This window comes from Myotis brandtii, unplaced genomic scaffold (assembly GCF_000412655.1).
Source record: "Myotis brandtii unplaced genomic scaffold, ASM41265v1 scaffold43, whole genome shotgun sequence".
NCBI classification, from domain to species: Eukaryota; Metazoa; Chordata; class Mammalia; order Chiroptera; family Vespertilionidae; genus Myotis; species Myotis brandtii.
In genome coordinates, this window is record NW_005366455.1 from 138,111 (window position 1) to 160,513 (window position 22,403).

General features: G+C 36.7%; 1 protein-coding gene across 1 annotated transcript in view; it reads right to left on the reverse strand.

Moving 5' to 3' along the window:
- The window catches only part of CPS1 (carbamoyl-phosphate synthase 1, mitochondrial), a 111,656-nt gene that overhangs the window by 22,109 nt on the left and 67,144 nt on the right, over positions 1-22,403 (reverse strand). The window contains exons 22-29 of the mRNA XM_005874179.2: positions 14,789-14,930; positions 13,173-13,238; positions 12,187-12,250; positions 10,265-10,446; positions 5,019-5,213; positions 4,546-4,613; positions 2,834-2,909; positions 353-430 (exon numbers count right to left, since the gene is read on the reverse strand). Of these exons, the coding sequence (XP_005874241.1) occupies positions 353-430; positions 2,834-2,909; positions 4,546-4,613; positions 5,019-5,213; positions 10,265-10,446; positions 12,187-12,250; positions 13,173-13,238; positions 14,789-14,930 (871 nt within the window). The remainder of the gene's footprint in view (positions 1-352; positions 431-2,833; positions 2,910-4,545; positions 4,614-5,018; positions 5,214-10,264; positions 10,447-12,186; positions 12,251-13,172; positions 13,239-14,788; positions 14,931-22,403) is intronic.

Consider the following 22,403-nt stretch of genomic DNA (forward strand, 5'->3'; position numbering starts at 1 on the left):
TATTGGATGTTTTTATAATATCCACTGGAACATAAAAGGAAACTTAAACAAAAGAAAATGAGAGAGAAAATCTATTCAAAAAGAATGTTGAGTACCAGATGATAATTAATTTTGAATATCATCAAAGAGAAACTCTAGCAGTATGATAGATAGGAAATGTGATACCCATGACACACCAACAGAGTTGTCAGTGAATTTGAAAATTATTTCGACTGAGCAGCTTGTCCATTATTATTAAAGACCTGTTTTGTATAAATCGTAAACTCTGATCTGTGTTATGTTTCAAAACTGCCAAGGAAAATGATATTTGATGGGAAGACAGGGATGGGGGAGACAGAGATAAAGTACTTACTCTTCCTTCTTTGCCGACAGCATCCATTTCAACTTCCCGGGCCCCCTCAACGAATTTTGTCAGCACCACTGGGTGTTCCTGTCACCAGGGAAAACAGGAGGACAGAACCGTTAGCTGAAATTATCTGTGTATTGTCAAGTAAGCCGTGTACCTTCAGCAAATATCAGGGCAATACTTGCAAAAAAACTTAATGCTCTCGCACTACACAAACACACGAGCCAACTTGTTTTGTAAGAACGGCTCATTCTCTGTTTACAGCGAGTCAGAGGCTGCTTCTCCAAGTTTAAGGACTCAGTGAATCGAACACGAGTTTTTAAATTTCAAATATAGACTTCTAGGTGAGTTAGAAAAAGGAGGGGATTAAGGAGAGGGCAGCATGGGGTTCCTTTTCTGTTTCCAGAGTTACAGATAACTTACGGAATGAAATATGTATTTTATTAATAATTATATGTTATTGTTGTTTCAGGTTCTCTCTGTCTTCCTACACTTATCTTTTTCACCATGCTTGGCGCCTTAGCCATATAGTGAATGTTTGATCAGTTTCTATGGTAGAAACTGCATGCTTTTCCTCAGCTTTTGGGTCTGTACAATGCTGTTCTTTCTTTCTTCTCACACCCACGATGTAAATCTTTTAATTATGAATCAACTATTTTAAATCTATTTAAAAATCTCTTCTTCAGGGACTGGAACCCAATACCTATACACTATACCTCAAAATCATGTATCTTTTTCTATTGTAATGCTCATCATATTTAATTGTATTTAATTCTAATTTTCTGATGACTCTAGCAAAGAGAGACCTCCATGTGAACAGAGGCTGATCTATCTTTTGATGAATATAAACCCTGTTACTGAGAACAATACCATTACATAACAGATGCTAAATATGAATAAATTCATAAATAGATGAGTGACTGAAGGGGGCGGGGTAGCGGTTACTCTAGAGTCCCTGCATTGAGTATACAAGATTCTGTTATAGTTTGATGGGGAAACTTGCACCAGAAAGTGCTCAGTCAGGATCTCTATTTAACACATTGGTCCTGCAAGCATTCTATTTATATGCTAGTGAGAAAAAAAATATTTTTAAAAATATTCTAACAAGTAGAAGCCCTATGAGATCCACTGTTCAGGCAAAAAAAGAGAGGGGATACCTGCCTCATCACTCACATGAGACCAGCTGATCTAGCTGCTGGTTTCTCCAAAGGGGAGTACAACAGGACTGTTGGCAGAGAATTCAACAGAGGGTAGTGTCTCACTCCTGAGCACATTAGTGAAAACTGGCCCATTGGAGAGATTCTGTCCTTCGTTATCTGACTTTCACACAAAAGTGAATTCTAAATCCACTTGGTTTTCTTTTTTTACGCTTCTTGTATCTTATCACTCTTTATGTTTATCCACTCTCCTCATTGCCCAAATGTCCTTGGGGGTGGGGGGTGGGGCAACCATCACACAGAAGGGAGGTCAAGCTTCATGTGTGCAGGAACACATGCTCTTTATTCCTCTTTGAAATGCCTCTGATTTCACTCTTCAGCTCCCTCCAAATTCCACTCACCTAGCATCAAACTCCTTTCTATAAGTTGTGCTTTCTCTCTCTCTCTCTCTCTCTCTCTCTCTCTCTCTCTCACACACACACACACACACACACACACACACACACACACACACAAAATATAGATAGATAGATAGATAGATAGATAGATAGATAGATAGATAGATATAGATAGATAGATAGATATAGATATAGGTTAGATATAGATATAGATAGATATAGAGAGAAATCTATATCTATCTATCTATATCTATATCTATATCTATGCCACAACTAGCTTTTGAAAGCTTTTAAAAGGAAAACATTACTTTCACCCACTGCATTACAAGATCTGCAGATCAATAAATAACCCCACTGGGCAAATCTTAAATGGATTGCACTGAGGTAACACCAAAGGAGAAAGTAAAAGCTGTGTTAGTGTAGGATGGTGGTAGAATCACCACAAAATTACAAATATTTCTATTAACTAAAATGGAATATACCAAAGTGAAAAAAAAATCAACAGGTGAGGGAAGGCATTTACCATTAAAGTTGCAAGCTTGCTAAGGCAAAGTCTCTCCAAAGATGAGAATTAAAAATCAGGGTTCATGAGCACGGTTGGGCAGCCCTTGAGGCTGGGGAGTCCAGGGATCACTTAACCAGCATCTCACTCATGATCAGACAGGATGTTTATCCAACCAGCTCCTAGAGTCTAAAGTCATATAAACCTCTATTGTGATCAAATATGCACTAGTTATCCTCTTCTTCAATTCACCCTAATAATCTAAAAGTAAATTCACTTGATTTTTTTCATCCCCACCTGTAGGAGACTAGTGAGTAAAAGAAGAAGGAAAACCATCCTAACAACATCGTGTGCAAAGAAAAACAACACATGAAATACAGTAGCAACGAGCAGAAGAGGTAGGTATCAACAGGAGGAAATTTCACACTACCTGAGAGACTCTAGTGGCTTCCTCCAGGAATTTTTTCATCTCATCCTCAGTGAATACCACATTCATGGCAGACCCACTAGGAAAAGAGGTGGAGAAAAACAGGTCAGTTTCATTACCACTTTGGAAGTAGAGCATCTTAGACTTGATTGCTTCTCAGAAAGGTTCTAGGAAACCTCTAGTTTTAGTCCGGAATAAATAAAAAGATACCTTTTTCTAAATTGAGACTTTACTCCATTAAATCAACAGAACAAGTGACCAAAGTAAAAAGTCACTAAAGCAGGGGAGGAGGGAGGTGTTAGACCTAAGATAACTGCCCAAAGAAAACCACGGTAGCTCTAGAGATGGCACATCCCCAACGTTTGTCCTTGCTGATTTACTTGTTTTCACTCTAGTGGTTCCAGTTCATTCTTGAACCTTAACAGTTTCTTCTCAGGATCTCGTTTCTCTAACTCTGTTTCCTCAGAGTTCATTACCCAGCCAAAACAGGTCAGACTACTATCTCAACCAGGTTACACAAGAATCTTTTTTAGTAACATTTGAAAATATAATGTATAGTATGTGACTGAAAGGTATTCAACTGGGTCCTTTTTAAATATTTCAGAAAGAATGCTGTCTGAAATCTATTTACTCTGAATTTTGACGTTTTCAAAGTGGAATGGAAGGAAGACTAAGAGGAGGGGGAAAATAAGGAAAACACATTACTTTCTACTTCCATGTTTAAAAGTAGTAATTTTTTTACCTTTTCTACTCTATTGCAAAATTTTGCATAAAGAGCTTTCAATTTCTTTATCTATTTAAGACAGGAAAACTAAGGCTATAACACTGATAATTCACAGTATAGGAAACTAAAACAAAGATATAGATAAAGATGAGAAAGAAAATGCAATAGTCAAAGCTGCTTTCTGCAATCCCCCCTTAAATATTTGTGTGTTTAAACTAAACTAACAGTAATATCTCAAAGGAATAGTATTACTGGACTGTGGTTTATACAAAATGTCATTTGAATAAAAAGGAAAGTTTTCCACCTCATTTGAAATTTTTCATTATTTTAAAGGATCCCATCTCCAATTCCATTTACACTTTCAAATTGTGCACAGCAAATTGTTGTTTCTCTTATTATCCCCTGTTCAGTGAAGTAGCTCCTTACATGTGGTAACATCTGAAGAGAGGAAGTGATAATTCACAACTTCTCCTTTGATGATAGGTCTTAGTTTCAAGGTTTAATATAAAAGATCCTCGCTGCCCATTCCCTCACCATTATAATTCATCTATTTAAAAAATGTGATCTCAAAAACTCAAGAATTCAAACCAGAGGCACCATCAGAAGGTGCTGACAACAATCAAAAATAATCTGTCATTTCCAGGTAATAGAAAACAGATGCTGAGGAAAGCTATCTCACATTTGTTTTGGTTTGTTTTTTCTCTAATTGTCCTCTTCTCTAATGTAAAATTATCCTCCCACAGTTTGGCAAGAAGATGCCTGAAGCCATGCTTCTAAGATAGAGGACTGTAGTATCTTCCTATTGCCACTTCCTGAAGGAAAAGCATTAAACTGAAAGACTGTGCATAGGTCCTCAATTTGGCTGTGTTGATTTTGTGATTGTTGATGGATTTACAAATTACTAGACATCAGAGCCTATTGCTATTAGCACACAGCATGCAGTTCTCTATCTCTTCATCTTTAAATCATTGTTTGGAAAGCAAGATATTACCTCAAAACATAGGAAGGTCTCAACAAGCAGGGGTAGCCCACAGATCTCGCAAAGTCCAGCGCCTCATTCTAATGAATGGAAACAACAACAAAAAAATGTATAAGTAGTTAAAAATATTCCATGAAAATGCAGAACAGATTCCTTATAAGTAATAACACAACTCTTTATATTCTCAAAAGACACCATTAAAATGTAAATTGGACATCGGAATACATAAAATTTCTAGTGTCTAATTCTAAATATCAAACCTAGTTCAAAACGAGTTTGAACTTTTTTTCATTGTCTGAATCTTTATGAGACTCCTATCAATTTATAACCAACATTTAACTGCAATCATGGAAATACAACAACTTTAAATTCACTAAGCAGAGTGCATTCTATGTGCCCTGCAGTTAACACCTGCAGTAGTTAACATTCAGGTTGTGACTCTTCAAAAGAGAACATGGAAAACAGACATGTGTTTCTCTCCTTACCAAAGTGTTCACAGCTTTCCAGGGTGCCTGAGCCACCTTCAGCTCATCCAGGACTGCAGAGAAGATGGAGCGGTCCTCAGCCCTGTCGATCTGTAGAGGGCTGGTGCCCATGATCTTCACACCATTCTTGTACAGAGGCACTGCCAGGTTGTTGGGGATCTGGCCTCCAACTGATATGATGCAGCCACTGCAGGCCTGGAAAAGACATGTGCAACATCAGCCACTGGCGAACCTTCATCATGAGCAACTGCCTCCATTTCCTTATGGAAAATGATTAACATGACGGTGATGGTTTCATTTCTCCTGTCAATGGGTAATATTAGATTGTGCCACAAAAGATAGATGGACTTAATTCTGACTTGCCAGGCACTTACATGTAAGGTCCTATACAATTCCACCTTACTACCATATATGACTTCCTCACAATTACACATGCATGTGTGACATTTGCATGTGTGACAATTAGAAAAAGAAAAGCAAACCCATAAATATTTTTTCACATACTCTACACTGAAATCAATTTATTCTTGGACTACTGTTGTAACTTCCTAAGTGAATTCAGATCCATCCTTCTAACACTGGCCTCTTCTGTTCCCCTCCAGCCCACCCATTCACATTGAGATTAATTATCCTACAAGTTACTCCTATATTCAGAGTTCTCTAAGGGTGCTCATCACCTGAAGGATGAAGTGTAAACTCATTACCAACAGAGCAATTAAAACTTTCCAAACTATCTATCATCACTTCACCTGGCCCCAGGCAGAAGACTGAGCTCACTGTCCCCAGCCACAGCTTCCTGCACTACTTCACTTTCCCCTACTATTGTTTCCTTCCTTTTTTTCCCTCCTCTCTCTTATCTAAACTCTAACTCTCCTTATGCCAAAGTCCAGTCTAAATCCCACCTCCTATTTTAACATCTTCTCTGCTTTCCTGCTACCCTGGAGCCTGTCTGCAGGACTCACTGATATTTTTAGATCTTATTTCCTTATTATTTGCCTTACAATCAGTCCCGAATCTTTAACCTTAATCTTCTATTATTACTCAAAACTTCAAGATTAAAAAAGAAAAAAAAAACACATAAAATCTCAAAGTTCCTCAAGACTGGTGTTCTAGTGGTGAGGGTGAGCTAATGTGAACTGTTGGAAGCTGGATTTGAAGTTGGAAGACCCTTCCCTTTTTGGTTCCCTCCGTGAAACCCACCTGAAGGTTCAGAATTCTTATCTGTAAAATTAAGACAATAGTACCTACCTACTTCACAAGATCACTATGGAGATTAAATAGAAATAAACATTAAAGTTTTTATACAAGTGTATAAATGACATTATTATTAATACTAGAGGCCTGATGCACGAAATTCATGCAAGACTAGGCCTTCCTTCCCCCGGCTGGTGGCACTGGCTTCCCTCTGGCACCCGGGACCAGGGCTTCACTCTGGCCACCGGCAGGCACCCTGGACCCAGGCTTCCCTCCAGCCCCAGCTTCATCCAGAAGGACGTCTGCTCTAATTAGCATATTACCCTTTTATTACTATAGATTAGAAAATATAATATTAATATTTAGGCCATTGATTTTGACATAATTTGTGTTTACTTTAATGACCTACTAATGAAATATTAGAATTGCTGAAGTAATAGATATGTACCAAGTGCATTTTATCATTATTTGAAATCATTATGAAACACTCTTCTTAAAAAATGAAGCTAATTTCTCTCAGAAATTATAGTTCTGCCTACACAAACACCTGCAATTGCGTGCTTAAATGCATTGTAAATAGTACTGAAAATAATAATCCACAGTCTGCATATTTACAAATGTACTTCAGCTATTTTTATCATCATTTTTATATTCAATATGTAGTTTTTTAAAAATGTTAAGAATTCTTTTGATTATAATATTTATATTTGCTCATTTTTAGCTTATGAATGGTGTTAATATTTTAAAGGCTTAAAAATGAATTCCTCTCAAATAAATGTATACAAAGGTATCTTATGTGAATGACTTCAAAATAATCTCTAAAATTAAGGGAGCAAAATTTGGAGTTAACTGTACTAAATAGGAGCTTAAAATTGAATTAAAAGCCTTTAATTAATAAATATATCAACATTTTTCAAAGTAGTTGTATGAAATTGATTTTTATTTTTTAAGAAATTAACAACTTGCAAAACAATAATAATATAAACTGCTACTTGTTACTACATCTGTCTGACCTTCACAGTGTCTCTCTGAGGCAGTTATTCCTCTCCCCATTTTACATCTAAAGAAACTGAGGCTTGGTAAAGGTAAATGACTTGCCCATCTTTCCTAGTTGAACTCAATCCTACATTTTGTAAAGGAGCTGTGTTTAATCTTTGTATCTTAAGCTAACGTTTTTTCTAGCTGGTTTCAGAGATGGTTAATGTTACAGAATACAAGAAGAGCTATTCTAAAACATTCATTTTGAAAAGTGGTAGGTAGAAAAACTTTCACTGGCAAAGCCCTATTCTCATTATTGACCTCCAGAAATCCAGATCATCACTGGGAAGACAAATCATCCCCAGAGGAATGGGAGAGAGTAATGGTGAGATGGTATAGTGCAAGTTTTGCTCACATAGCAAAAGGAATTCAGTAGAAAAGAACATGTTTGTAGGACCAAGTTAATATAGGACAGTTTTCTGGAAGAATTCTATTTGAAAATAGCCCCAACTCCAAGTACAGAACATGCAGGGGCTTAGAGAAGACAACCTGGTATCTCACACAGGTAAATTATCATCATCGTAATCACTTCACATCTAAATAGTTTCAAGTCATTTACTGAAATAAATATTCTAAAATTTAGATATTGTTTCACAGATATGTAAAACCTTTAGCCTAAACAAATTCCATTGACTCCCAAAATTCTATTGCTCTCACCTACATGCGTTTGTATCTTTTTAATCCAGCTTAGCTTCCTACTTTTTAAAACCCATTATCACTAAGCTAATGTCTGCAGCCAAAGGAATATATCATTATAACATTTTCTATTTTAAAAAAATAAGAGCAAGAAGGAAGGAAATTTCAGCATTCCTAGCATCTCCTCTCACTCAGCCTCTGATCAAGGCTCCCTTCAAAGCAACCAGCTTTACTTACAGGGCAGGTCACCTTTTTTACTTCCCCTTCATGTTTCTGTAGAGGCGCTCCCTTGATGCCATGGAAACCATTTTGATCCTGAACTAGACCAAGAGACCTGGACCAAGAGACCCATCACACTTTCTATCATCTCATGTAGCTATACATCTTTGGGAAAGCCCATTGCCCTTCTAAGTGACTCAAAAGTGTGCTTTTGAATAAGTTTAGATGTGCTTCCAATTTTCAGCAAATTTACTACGGAATGCCTCAGTGCCTTCAGCCTCACTAGGGGCATCCAAGGTCAGATAAGGACAGTCTCCTAAAGGTTGAGAAAAACCTGTTATGAGCGACTGTGCAGCCTGCTATGAGGAGACGCACAACCACCTCATGAAAAGAAAAATACATACACATATATGTACAGGTATGTGTGATTTGTGTAATTTCCTAAGGTAGTCTAAAGAATGCATTAATGGAATATTATTCTTATGTTTTCCAACATAACATTTAAAATAACATTATAATATATAGTAGCACTTTAATTGCCAATTAGCTTCAAAAAGGGCAATTTATTTATTTCTATCACACTGAATACAGTTATAGTGAAAGGAACCCATTAATATCCACATGTAACTATATCCAAAGGCAGTCATAGACGTTTCTAATCTTTCCTTAAAGAATTCCTGGGGAAATGATTAATTATGTGTGTAAAATGCCTGCTGCTACTGCCTGCAATGCTTAATATTTTTAAATAATTATGTAATTTTTCACATATTTATGTCATGAATCCCAGTTTTATTTTAATGCCTTGAAGGTGAGGACCTGGCCGTATCGCTCTCTATCTTGCTAAACCTGGCATTTAAAAGGTGCTCAAGAAACATTTGTAGACTACATTTATTTTTATCCCCATCTATGCATCTGAAATGAATATTATAGAATCATTAGAAAAACCATGGCAGGGAGAAAACTAAAAATTGTGCATATTCTACCTAATGGTTCAAATGTGTTATATTAAAAGATTAGCAAACCAGACCTCGCCCTGACCAGTTTGGCTCAGTGGATAGAGCGTCGGCCTGCAGACTGAAAGGTCCCAGGTTCGATTCCAGTCAAGGGCATGTACCTTGGTTGCAGGCACATCCCCGGTGGGAGGTGTGCAGGAGGCAGCTGATCGATGTTTCTCTCTCATTGATGTTTCTAACTCTCTATCCCTCTCCCTTCCTCTCTGTAAAAAATCAATAAAATATATTTTAAAAAAAGATTAGTAAACCAGACCTAAATAGACAACTAATGGTACATCATCCTAAATTTGTTCATTTTTCTTTTTTTCTGTCCATTTTTCTTCACACTAAAAGTCAGCTAAACCAGACCTAAATAGACAAGTAATGGTACATCATCCTAAATTTGTTCATTTTTTTTTCTGTCCATTTTTCTTCACACTAAAAGTCAGCACATTGTTCCAGCACTATACTTTACATTTTACAATGGGATTTCAACCACAAACCTTATGTTACCTTCACAGTATGTGCATGTAGTGCACTTTTACATTCATATCATTCATTAACAAAAGAAGAATATAAGTGCTGATCATCTGAATCCACAGGGAAGATACACTCAGTAATATTAGAGTGGGAGTGGAGGAGCATCTGTAGGAAAATGCTCCTACAAAATCACTCGCAATGGTCTCGTCGATCTAAATGGAAGACTGATGGCTTCATCTGACAGCACAAAGAATTAACTGGTCCTTTGTGAACAAGCAGCTTCTCTCCTCTGGGAACTGTGATTCATTATCAAGTTCATGAACTAGAGAGAGGCTGCTTGCTGTATGTCTGGATGACCAATTCAATCATTCTGCAAAATATCTATTGGGGTTGCTTTGTACTAGTTAATATGTGCCTGGCACTTGTTACCAAGAGGAGTTTTTAATATAGCTGGAATGCTTAGAAAGAAAGAGTGAATTTTATATGAAAAATAATCACTCTGAGCCAGGGCCTCAAGAATCTAAGACTGGGGTGATTACTTTTAGAGTTTCACTACAAAATTAGACAATAGAAGACACTGACAGCTTTTTATCCTGAGGGGAATTCCAATATAAATCTATATACATGAACACATCTATAAAATGTGCACTGCCTATATTTTTCTTTCCTTTTTTTTTTTTTTGTTACCTCCTGTTGGTAGATGTCTAGGATTCTCTCCAAAGACAACTCTTCAAAGTACAGTTTGTCACACTCATCAAAGTCTGTGCTCACGGTCTCAGGGTTGCAATTCACCACCACAGTCTTCTTGCCAAGTTGACGCAGCGTGCGGATACTGGAGACGGCACACCAATCAAATTCCACGCTGCTGCCTGCAGAGACAATGAGATTGGGAAAAGAGGTAGGAGAAGCTCGAAGTTACAACACAAAGAGTAGCAGAAATATATTGCCAGTCAGTTCAAGCTAAGGTAGCTAATGCCCTTTCCATTTTTTTTCTGCCTACATTTGATTTATTTGCCCCTTCCTTTCCTCAATTCAATTTTTAAAACTCCAAAATATAAATTTCAGATCCATTATGTGTACTATCTTAATAGCAGGAAAAACAGAGATTAATTAAACAACAATGACATGTTGGTTTGTTTTATATGCTAAGTTCTGCAATAGGTCATATCCATATTTGAAGCATACAGAACCTTAAAGTTAATGGGAGTTCATTGTAATGAGAACAAAAAACAGCCCTCATTTACTGAAAAGAAATTCAAAGAAAACATACTGACCTCAGTACACAAAAGTAGTTCAGTTAGTGATCAGAATGCTTGAGTTTTTGTTTCAGTCCTTCCACTTACCCTGCTGTCTGCAGGCTAAACCCAATGATCCCCTGAGGTGCCTTGTAGCTCTGACATATCTTAATCGATTAGAAATCCTGTCCTTTCCAAGCATATCCTTTTAAGGTTGGCAAGGCCACCCCATGCAGAGTGAATGACCTTCTAAGAAGTAATTTGAAGTATAATAATGGCCTTAAATGGCTCAAAATATCACCTCTACTGGGATGTCATAGAACTGAAAGTTCTAGGATTTGTACTAATCCTTGGCATTCTTACTTTGTCTCCTAAAAATTGTTTTTAGAATAAGTTATGCAAATGCAGTAGCAAGTTAATTCTCACTATCAATTAAATATAGATTTGACTGTCATCTCAGCTAGTTTTCCCTGGGCCATCGGGTAATGCAGAATTTTTGCATAAATCAGGTAAAATTTGAAGAGGAAGGAAAATAGGTCTAGAAAAGAAAAGGGTAGGTCCTGGTGACAGAGTTTGGGCCATAAGAAACTACAGTAGTAAAAGTATAAACACTTGTCTTCCATGATTTAGCCCAAAATTGGTAAACTGGCATATCTAAAGCACTTAGTTAATTATAAAAGCTAAAATAGACTATGCTGAAAGTAACAAAGTAAGACTATATACATTTAAGTAATCTATTTTATCATTTCCATTTTAGAATGTCTTACAGAAACTAAATGTTAAATACACTTATTAGGAAATATCATTGTCTATTTAAACACATACTTTGCAACTGTAATAGATCTTGATTCATTATTAAATATCTATGTTTAAGTGTCTGGGAGGAATATATAACAATTTCTGGTGAGAATGTCTTAATCAAATCATATAATGCTCTATGCACCAATAAGAAAAGCTCTTTGCATTTGATGTCAACAGAAATTATATGTTAAGTCAGAAATTGCATCTACAAACATAATTCTGGCTGATGTGTATAGATCTTTGTGAAATATTATGCTAGGAGAGAAAAAAGTCAAAGTGAAATTCATTCCTCAACCCCAGTGAAAGACTCAATTTAGTTCATGAGGATGAAAATGATAAAGGGATGATGATGAAATGAAAGGAGATGGAGTTTGTGTGGAGGCCACATTTGAGTCCCACTTGTACCACTTAATAGCTGCATATGTTTGGGCTTCATCTCTCTGAACCTCAATTTTCTAATTTGCAAAATATTTATTATGATAGCATCTATTTTACATAGTTTTTAGAATAAAGACATGTGAAAAGTACTACATAACCTGTAAAGCCCTATGCAAATATAAGTTATCACTTTACCAATGTGATATGGACCACAGCCCAGCACCATCATTCCATGTTCATCAAAATTGATATCATGCTCCTGAGAGGACAAAAAAGAAGATGTGAAAATCATTATGTTATTCTTCCCTCTAATTAAACTATGTGTCCTGCTTTTGAATGTGTCTTTCTCATTCTTCCTCTTGCTGACATGCATCCTCTATGAGTCTGGGAACTTCTAAGTATAAAGCTATAAAAGCTCTACTTGTTTGTAAAAAAAATAATAATAATAAGTTTGATATTTTTAAATTAAATAGTCATTAGAACATGGCATAACTGTATGGTTCATGTAATGATTGTCCTTATCTTTTAAGATTTTTGATTTCATCATCTTAAGACAGTTCTTCAAAGATGAGTACAGAAAGACATCATCACATCTGATCCCCATGATGTCTTTATTATCACTAGACTAGAGGCCCGGTGCATGAATTCATGCACCCAGTGGGGTCCCTCAGCCTGGCCTACAGAATCGGGCTGAAACCAGCTCTCCAACATCCCCCAAGGGGTTCCAGATTGTAAGAGGGCACAGGCCAGGCCGAAGGACCCCACTGATGCACAATTGGGGCTGGGGAGATATGTGGGAGGTTGACTAGCTGGGGAGGGACTGTGGGAGGGCTCCAGGGCATGTCTGGCCCAACTTGCTCAGTCCCGATCAGGCAGGACCCCAGCAGCAAGCTAACCTACCGGTTGGAGCATCTACCCCCTGGTGGTCATTGCACATCATAGCGACTGGTCAGTCAGTCAACAGTCTACCCCTGGTGGTCAGTGTATGTCATAGCAAACGGCCTTAGCATATCATTAGCATATTATACTTTGATTGGTTGAACGGCCGACTGGTCGACCAGACACTTAGCATATTAGGTTTTTATTATATAGGATGACCAAAGACAAAAGACATATATTCCCCCATGTGTACCATTTACTAAATCTAGAGCTTTCTGATATGGCAGTGTGGCAGTTTGTACCTGACCATTGTAGGTAACATAGAGGTAGTTTGTTACTGATGGGTATTCTGCAGCCAGTGTATCAATCTGAAAAAGAAAAGAAATAGACAAATAAGCAAATAAATAAATAAGGAGTTTTCTTCTTTCTTTGTTATAATTTTTTTAAAAAAAATGATTGTGGGCCCTCGCCAGTTTGGCTCAGTGGATAGAGCGTCAGCCTGAGGACTGAAGGGTCCCAGGTTTGATTCCAGTCAAGGGCACATTCCAGGGTTGCAGGCTCAATCCCTAGTAGGGGCCCTGCAGGAGACAGTGATTGATGATTCCCTCTCATCATTCATGTTTCTATCTCTCTTTTCCTCTCCCTTCCTCTCTGAAATCAATAAAAAATGATTATTTAAAATTTTTTTAAAAGAATGATTTGGGGTTTTTCTTGGTGCTGCATTCATATTCCTTTAATGCCTATTACCACCAAAAATAAAGACAAGACAAATGTTGTACAATCCAATTGCTTTCTAATTCTGAAAGTAAGAGGGGGGGGGAACAATGAAAAAATTTCATTATCACTTGAGCAATAATGACAATACACATCCCAGAGTATCACTGAGTCATTATGGTAGTACCTCTCATGAACACAACAATGTGGTCATATAATCAGCAGGGTACCAAGGCTTACTCAGCCAAGTGGTCTAAAGCAGCTGCAGATAACAATCTAAAATCAGAGCAAATGACCTATATGCAGGATGTCTTCGCAAATTAATGCATCTGATTCAAGTTACCTATGGCAATGAGCAATTGGATGACACAAATTTCATAAAGCCTGGGGAAGGGGGAAAGGAGACAAGTTTTCACTGAACAAAAAAAGTAAATCAATAGAGGTAATTCAGCTCTCAAGGGCCAGAAGCTCAGCTTAGAGGGCAAGCTGGTGTCAAGCAGGTGATAAGGAAAATAGATAATAATTGCTGAGCAGAAAATATTCAGCATTAAGCCTGAGACCTAAGGGTATGCATGTGCCCCCTGAGCACACTGGAAAGGTCAGTGATTTTAAAGGACAAAAACCAGCTGGTGGTACTTTAAGCCAGAGATGGCTTTACTAGTAAAGGCCAAAAAAAAAAAAATCACAATGGTACACCTATGGAAGTTCTTATGTGATTGTCATGAATACTAGATGAGCTCATTATGCCCAACCCTATCACAATGAATACTAAATGATCCATAATGATGGAGCACTTAAAATAAAGTATTACCTTGTAAAAAGTTAGTGCCAAAAGAGATAAGTATTCTTTTCAAGAGCCTCAGCCAACACGCTAGGGTATTACAAGTCCTTCTGTTACATTAAGGATTTCTCTTTCTACAGATATATTTGCACTTGGTCAAAAAGCAGAGGAGAAGTCATTTTGATTTTTCTTTTTCATTTAGGCCAAGAAAATCATGTCCTCACTCTTACCTTTACATCCCAGTTACCCCTTAATCCTTTCCCTTTTAAGCATAAATAAATCCTGTGCTGAATAAAATTGGGCTTCGATTGGACAAGCAGAGTCACATTCAAATTCCACCCCACTTTTTATTGACAATGACCCTATGAGTTGGTACCCACATTTCACTTGAGGAATCCTGAGAAGAAAGGGAAGCTACTTTACCTGTTTCACCCAAGGGTGGATGTTTTTCTTCAACCTCAGCTCCCTTGTCTGGGCCTCGGTCAGCTTGAGGCATTTGGAAATCTGCTTGTCTGAGAACCCAATCTCCTTTGCCTTTTTCAGGGTTTCTGCTGGGATGGACTCACTGGGATTTAATGAGAAAGAGACTCACATTTAAAACATCCATAATAAGAAGCCATGAACTATTCAATTTCAAAAACACTAAGGTTCTTTATTTTCTAGGTTCAACTTGTTTAGATCTATCTTTTAAAAATACACAAATAACCCACTAAAACTTATGGCCTTTATGAAGTCTACTATTTGCAATGCTGATCTTCTAAATATGAGGATTCCTACGTTCACACCGTATGCCCCCTCTTCTTATTTCCTGAAAAATGGTTCCTGCACTTACTGTCCTAATGAATTTCCTCTTTAAAAATAATCAGGGACCCCCTGCCCCTTACTAAATTGAGGAGCTCTTCCTCAATTTTCATCTCCTATCCTGTCAGCATGTTTGATGTGTCATTTTTAAAGTATCTTTCTCTGGCTTATGATAAGTTGCTTCTCACCCTACTTTATTATTCCCAACAACCATTTACTATTTATTCCCAAGGCTCTATCCTCAAGTTTTAGTCTGGCTCACAAGTAGTCAATGACACCCAAATCTGCAGCCCCTTCTCCAGTGTCTGACCTGTGGTCCAGGTCTTTATGTACATGAACTTTGAGAATCACCTTTACCTGGGCATCCCAACATTGTATCAGACTAGGAATTCTCTCCATAAACTGCCTTTATTTACTAATTTCACATATAATTCTATTAAAAAGTTATTTTTTGGCCTTAAGATTATTTTCCACTCAAGCCAGATTTATCTCCTCACTTTCCCCACCCTCTTTTCCATGAGTTGGACTGGATCCATGCTGTTTCTCTCATCTGCAGAGCCTTGGATATTCCTGTTACCTACTAAGCTTCTCTCCACCTCCCAATCACCCTTCTTAGGTCAACAAAAGCCAGGCTTCAAACACAAAGACTTCTCAGTCTGTTCTCATCTACAATGACCTTCCTGGGCTCCTAACTGCTGCTTACATTTTGAACCAAGTTGGAATTTGGAAGCACACTGCTTAACATGGCATCACCACCTGGTATTTTAAATGTTTCTTACTTTCATTTATTTTATTTTTAGCAACCAGACTTTTCCCTGCTAGATTCAAGTTCCACAAGGGCAAAAAATACATTTGACTTATTTACCAAATTATTCCCAAAGCCTAGCACACTGTCTGGCCCACAAACATTTAATAAGTACTTATTAAATAAATTAAGATAACTATAAGTCTACGGCTTTTTATTTTATAGAAAAGACAAATAAGCTATTAAAATCAGCTTGTAACTAGAATTCAAAATGTACACAAAAATAATTTATACAGGCCCAATGTTCAGAAATATAGAATACTGCTATAAAAGCATCTTTAACCAAGTAACTGTGACCAGCAATAGTCAGTACAATAAAATTCTGTTATGATAGTTTGATAGTCAATTAAATAAAATTAAAACATAACAGTGTGTCATCAGATGATCTAATAATAAATTAAGTATTTTCACTGAAATTCTCCTATTAGAATGTAGTTGAATGAAATTCATTGCATTTTGTTCATTCTGTTCTTAAATCTTTTTTAATTAATTCATATTCTGAGTTTTAAAGAGAGAGAATAGTGCTGGTATATTTAATAGTTATTTCTCTGGGTTTTTGATATCAATATTTGTTTACATTTTTGCAGGTACAGCTCTTCCTATTTAATATACTTTTTTCTATACCATCTAAATTCCCTTCTGTCTCTCAAATCAATTTGTTATTTCTCCCAATGAATTTCATTTCTTCTTTTTCTATTCCCATTTAGATTTTTAATCTTCCCAGGTATCTGATAAGCATTCTCTCAGAGCAATACATTTTCCTGCCAAATTCTTGAACACAATCTGATTTTTAACTATTATTAGTCATTCACTATGTGTGTCAAGCACTGTGTTATATGCTATAGAACTGTGCTGTCCAATATGGTAGCCACTAGCCACACATAAAAATTTAAATTTAAGTGTCAATTAATTAAACTATTTTTTAATTAAAAATTTAGATCCACAGTCACCCTAGCCACATTTCAAGTGCCCAATAGCCACATGTGGCTAGTGACGATTGCACGGGACAGTGCAGATTACAGAATATTTTATCATCTCAGAAATTTCTACTAGACAGTGTTTCTCAAGAAGATACAAAACAATATTTGAAACAATGGAATGATAGAGTGATTCAACACATTTTATGGGGAGATAAGCTGTGTGGTGAAATGTGAGGTCAGAAAAAGGAGATAACAATGTGAGTGGTTGTAGCTGAGAAATACTATGGCAGTAGAGGGATGAGAACAGATCCATAAAGAAAATGTAGTGTTATATAGATGAAGGAGTTGACAGATGTGCTATAAGCAAGAGCAACTTCATTGCAATCATTTGAGGCAGCAATAGATATCATAGGTGTAGGAAACAAATGGAGGATTTATAGTTGGAAAAAGTAAGAAATTGTGGATGGTGGAGGTAGGGCTACATTCACTGTCATTCTTTAACACTTAGTAAACATGTGCTGTGTATCAGGCTCTGTGCTACCTATTTTAATGGCAGAGAGATAAGGTATAGAATCTCTACATTCAAGGAAGTTAGAGTATATTAGGAGGCAAAAAAATACCTACTGTTATATCTATATTGTGAGAGGTGCTATGAGAGAAACATATACAACAGGAGGCGCTCGCTCAGAGAAAGTGTGTCCAGCTTCTACTGGGAAAGTCTGGAAAGGCTTCGAGCGTCTGAGAGTCTTTGAAACATACAACTTTATGGCGGTTAGCTTTAGTGTTGCCCCCCAAAATGTTGTTGAGACAAAAGCAGAGGACGGGATTTGTTGCTGTTGATATTTGCTTTAGAAAGGTATATTTCCACTTTCTGTGCCAAGACTACGTTCCTAAACCAATTGCTCATTTGTTTATGTGCAAGTGAGCATTCAGCCTCAAAGTGGAAGTGCTTGAAAAATAAGCTCCTTTTCTAAATTAGAAATTTGGATGATGTTCTTTTCAAATAAATATCTTCAATTATGACTTTTGTGGAAGATCTCAAATCATGTTAATGTTTGCCTGCATGAGGAAAAGCTACACATTTTCTCTGTGATCTGCAATTATATTAAAAGCATAGGTATGAAGGTTGAGTTAAGTGGAGAAACACACTACATATAACATTGCATCAATTCTTACCCATAGATTTTTCTAGCTATTTGCTAGAGCATTTTCCCATCATTGTGGGATAGCAGTAAAAGAAAAGATGAGCAAAGAATAAGTAGGTCTTCAGTAAGGCATTTCTTTTATTACAAAAACTATCTGAGGCAAAACCCATACTATATTACTATATTGACCATCGCACTAACCTAAATAACTAAGCCTAACCACACACATATGAAACATGACATGAAAAGAACCATCATGCCTATAATTTTGACTATGGACAAGCTTAAATGCAATTTCTTCAAGTCCAAAGATGACCAGAAGTAATATACTAATCTTTAATCTTTGGGTCATGTTTTGGGGTTTTTGTTATTTTGTTTTTTGCCTTGGGTGCTTTTTGTTTTTCTTATATGGAATATCATATAAGAAAATAATTATAATAAAATAATTCCTCAAAGGTTCCTATATTGCTTTAAATGAAAGTTATAAATAATGATGTTAAACAACCAAGCAAATAAGAAACCACTCAAATTCCTCATGTTTCTATTAGGGATGCAATACATTTGCATTTGTTCTGTCCACATTCAGCTATGCAATGTTTTCTTTTGCTGAAATATGCACAATTCCTCTTATTCTTTTCCACTAAAAAGAAAAGTCCAATAGAATATGTAAAGATATTTCCAGCAAATATACAAAGTGTTTCTCCACCCACCAAATATTGAACTCCTACTAACAAAACAAAATTTTTAAAGAAAAAGGAAGGCTGATTGATAGAACTGGCCTTATGCATAAAAAAGTAAAGTGAATTAATTCTGTGCTCAGCTCTGGTGGCAAAAAATATCTGTCACTAGGAGTAACTCAATTGTTACTGTTCCCCATAGCATATCCACCCCAGAGAGTTTTCATTATTTAGCAGGATGCCTGAGAAGAGCAACAGCAACACAAAATAATGAATCGTGAATGACAGAATTTCAGAATGGTAGTGGAAACTACTTCTCCAATGGCGCCCCCTCAAATCATACCAGGTGAGAGTTCTCAAACAGATGCATCAAGCTGGCCTGCAGAGTGCATGTTTTAAGCTCACAAACTGAAGCTCAGGATGTTTTCTTGGTGAGCCAAAAACTGCTTTAACTTTTGTCCAATATTCAAATAATTAGATCAACAGCATGATATGATATTTTTTAAACATCTTGAAAATTAGCATGTATTAATTGGAATGGCATGTGAATATATTCATGTTCATCTGTCTCAACCTTAATGCAGTTCAATGAAGTTCAATGTGACGTATGTTCTATAGTTTTTCATTCATGGTCTCACTGGTTATTCATGTCTATGCTTTAGACATGTCCATGAAATAGCATAAAGCACTTTACAACGCCCCTCACTGAGAAAAGAGATATTGATTATGACCTACTCTGGCAATTACTAGGACAGAGAAAAGTTAGATCCCTCCCACCTAATTCTGCAGGATGCCCCTAACTCAGGGGTGGGCAAACTTTTTGACTCCAGGGCCACAATGGGTTCTTAAACTGGACCAGAGGGCTGGAACAAAAGCATGGAATCCCTCCCACCTAATTCTGCAGGATGCCCCTAACTCCAAGACAGAGAGCAGGTTGCCCCTCTCTCTATATATATCCCTCATTTGCTCTCTCTACTGCTTCTGCATAACACAAGGCTGGCTGGCATATCATTACACAGGCCGTAGTTTGCCCACGGCTGCCCTAACTCCAAGACAGAGAGCAGGTTTCCCCTCTCTATATATATATCCCTCATTTGCTCTCTCTGCTATTTCTGCATAACACAAGGCTGGCTGGCATATCATTACACCCAGAAGAAAATTGGCTTTATTCCCTACTTGTTTGGATACAAAATTTTATTTTGAGCCCCATTATAATAAAATAAAAGAAGAGACAGTTTGAAGACACAATTCATTAGCTTTGGGCCAGTGATTCAGATAAGGTTAAACCTCTTCAGAGTCAAATACAAGATGAATAATCTGAAGTGAACATAAAAGCTCATTTAACAATGTGGAGCTTCAGATACATGATCCTCATCTTTATCGGCCCAGATTGGGCTGCCTTCTATTTTGTCTGCTGAAAAGAACTTTCATCAGAGTAAGATTTGTTTAAATCAAGCTAAGAAGAAGCATACTTATGGACAGGGCTATAATATTTCTATTTTTTCCAAAGGAAAATGAATACCTTAATTTGGAACAAACTCAAAACAGAATAATTGCTAAAAGAAATATAAACACTAAATTTGTTACTCACTCTTTGAAACCTCAGTAGGGAATGCTCCGTTTATATTGTATTGTAAATCAAAGGAGCATTATACCAAGTGAGAAATGTGATCAGCTGAATGGAGTACCTTGTACTAAAGCACAGTTTTAAAATATATGTAATAAATAAATTATCCTTCTTATTTAATAGGGATTTGTGTGTACTAAATATGTTTGTTTGTTTTTACTTCTTGGAACATAAACACATTAAATCCATATTTCAGAGCTGTGTCCTCTATATATCCAAATTTTCTTTCCCCTACCAGTTTTCCTTGCTTTCAGAGTTCAAGGGCAAACTCCTCAAAGGTTACTCTTTTATCATGCTAAACAATAAAACAAAGAAACACCAAATAACTGTGATGCTGGCTTTTTCATAATCTTCAATTTCTCTCTACCCAGCAGCACAAAATGACAGTCTGAAATTTGAGAAGGGAAAAAACATCTTAAAAACAGACAATCAAGACTTTTACACACTCGGCCATAATCTTTGAACAGTTAGACAGCTCAGCTCAGCTTCTACAGGGGTAAGTCTCTAGTGTGTTCTCTGGTTTTATAAACAATACAAGGCTTTCTGCTCTCTCTCTCTCTTTGAGTTCCAATGTAGATTTTGTTGTTTAAGATTCTACCCCGTCATCTCTGAAACTTCCTCCACTCACACTTAGTCTTCAATAATAAATGATAAAAGGAAATGGAATAAATTCCCGTTAATGAGGAAATTTTCACCTGGCATGGAGGAGCTGGGGAAATCTATTAGCAGACTGGAGGAACGCCGGCAGCATGGCAATGACCCAGGGAGCCGGCGCACTTCACGCAGACCTCTCTTACACTTGACTGGCTTTTATCTGATCCACCAACTCACAAATAACACTAAACAAATATCCTTCCAGATTGCACAAGCTCTAATGTGAAAATGAGCACTTCACTTGGCCTACAACTATGGGAGGGACTTGCAGTTTTATTATCTTCTTTTTAAAGATCCCCCCAAAGGCAGAAGCTGAGCAAAACCCTGGGCCTGGTGCTCAGGAATGACACCTGCTATATTAAGGAAAGAGAACTGAGTAAGATATACGTTTTCTGCCCTGAGACCCCTCATCAGCCTCTCCCCTGAGTTTTACACAGCTTCACTGGTTATCTTGTGGTGTTTCACAAGTTCAAGACCATGCCACAATTATGCAATCACTGGAGAAGTTATGTCTCTCATCTTTTCTTTCAAGGAAACAGCTTCTTACCTCTTTCCTTAAGAAAAATGCAAAAAAAAAAATATTTTTTTTCAAAAGCAGCACAGCATTTAGAAAGCCCAGGCAATTGGATAAATACTACTCTTTTCTCTCAGTTTTTGAGAGCACCATGCCCTGATTTTATAAAGCAATAAGGCCTTTGGGGGAATTAAGAAAACCTCTATCATTTTCTCACACGCAGGACAAACAACGTCTATATCCACTGTCCATATGTTCGGAAGGCTGCCATCAGGAAAATTACCTGTTAGGATCTGGGTCCACTTAGCACTATCACAATAATGCTATACTAGCACAAGTATTGATTTTTAAGGACAGCTATATAAAGTGAAATATAAAACTATATTTCACTTTAAAGTCTATTAACAACAACAAAATCAAAGCAAAGGAGAAAACCTTATGAGAAATAGATACTGTAGATATGTTTAAGTAGGCAATTTTAATTTTTTAAAAAATTTTTAGTGATCCCAATAATTCAGAAATATTGTGATGTTGCTTTCAATCTGGTAAGGCCATTTATATACTATTGATGACAATATAATTATATGTATGACTAAATATAACATATATTGAAATAATTTTTGACCAATTTTTTTAGTCCTTGAATGAGAAATATCATGCCTTTTCTAAATAGAGAAATATGGGGGGAATGAGAAGGCATTTCTAAGATAATGTGGAAAAATTCTAGACTTAAATTCCTGGTACATGTCATATTAGGTCTATGTTAATATGAGGGTTACTACCTACATGGAAATCAAAACTCTTTTATCCCTGAGAGATTTTTGTAGAAGAAGACATATAAATGCACATTAATAGCCATCATAGCAACAATTCTCATGTACTTCACACTAATGAC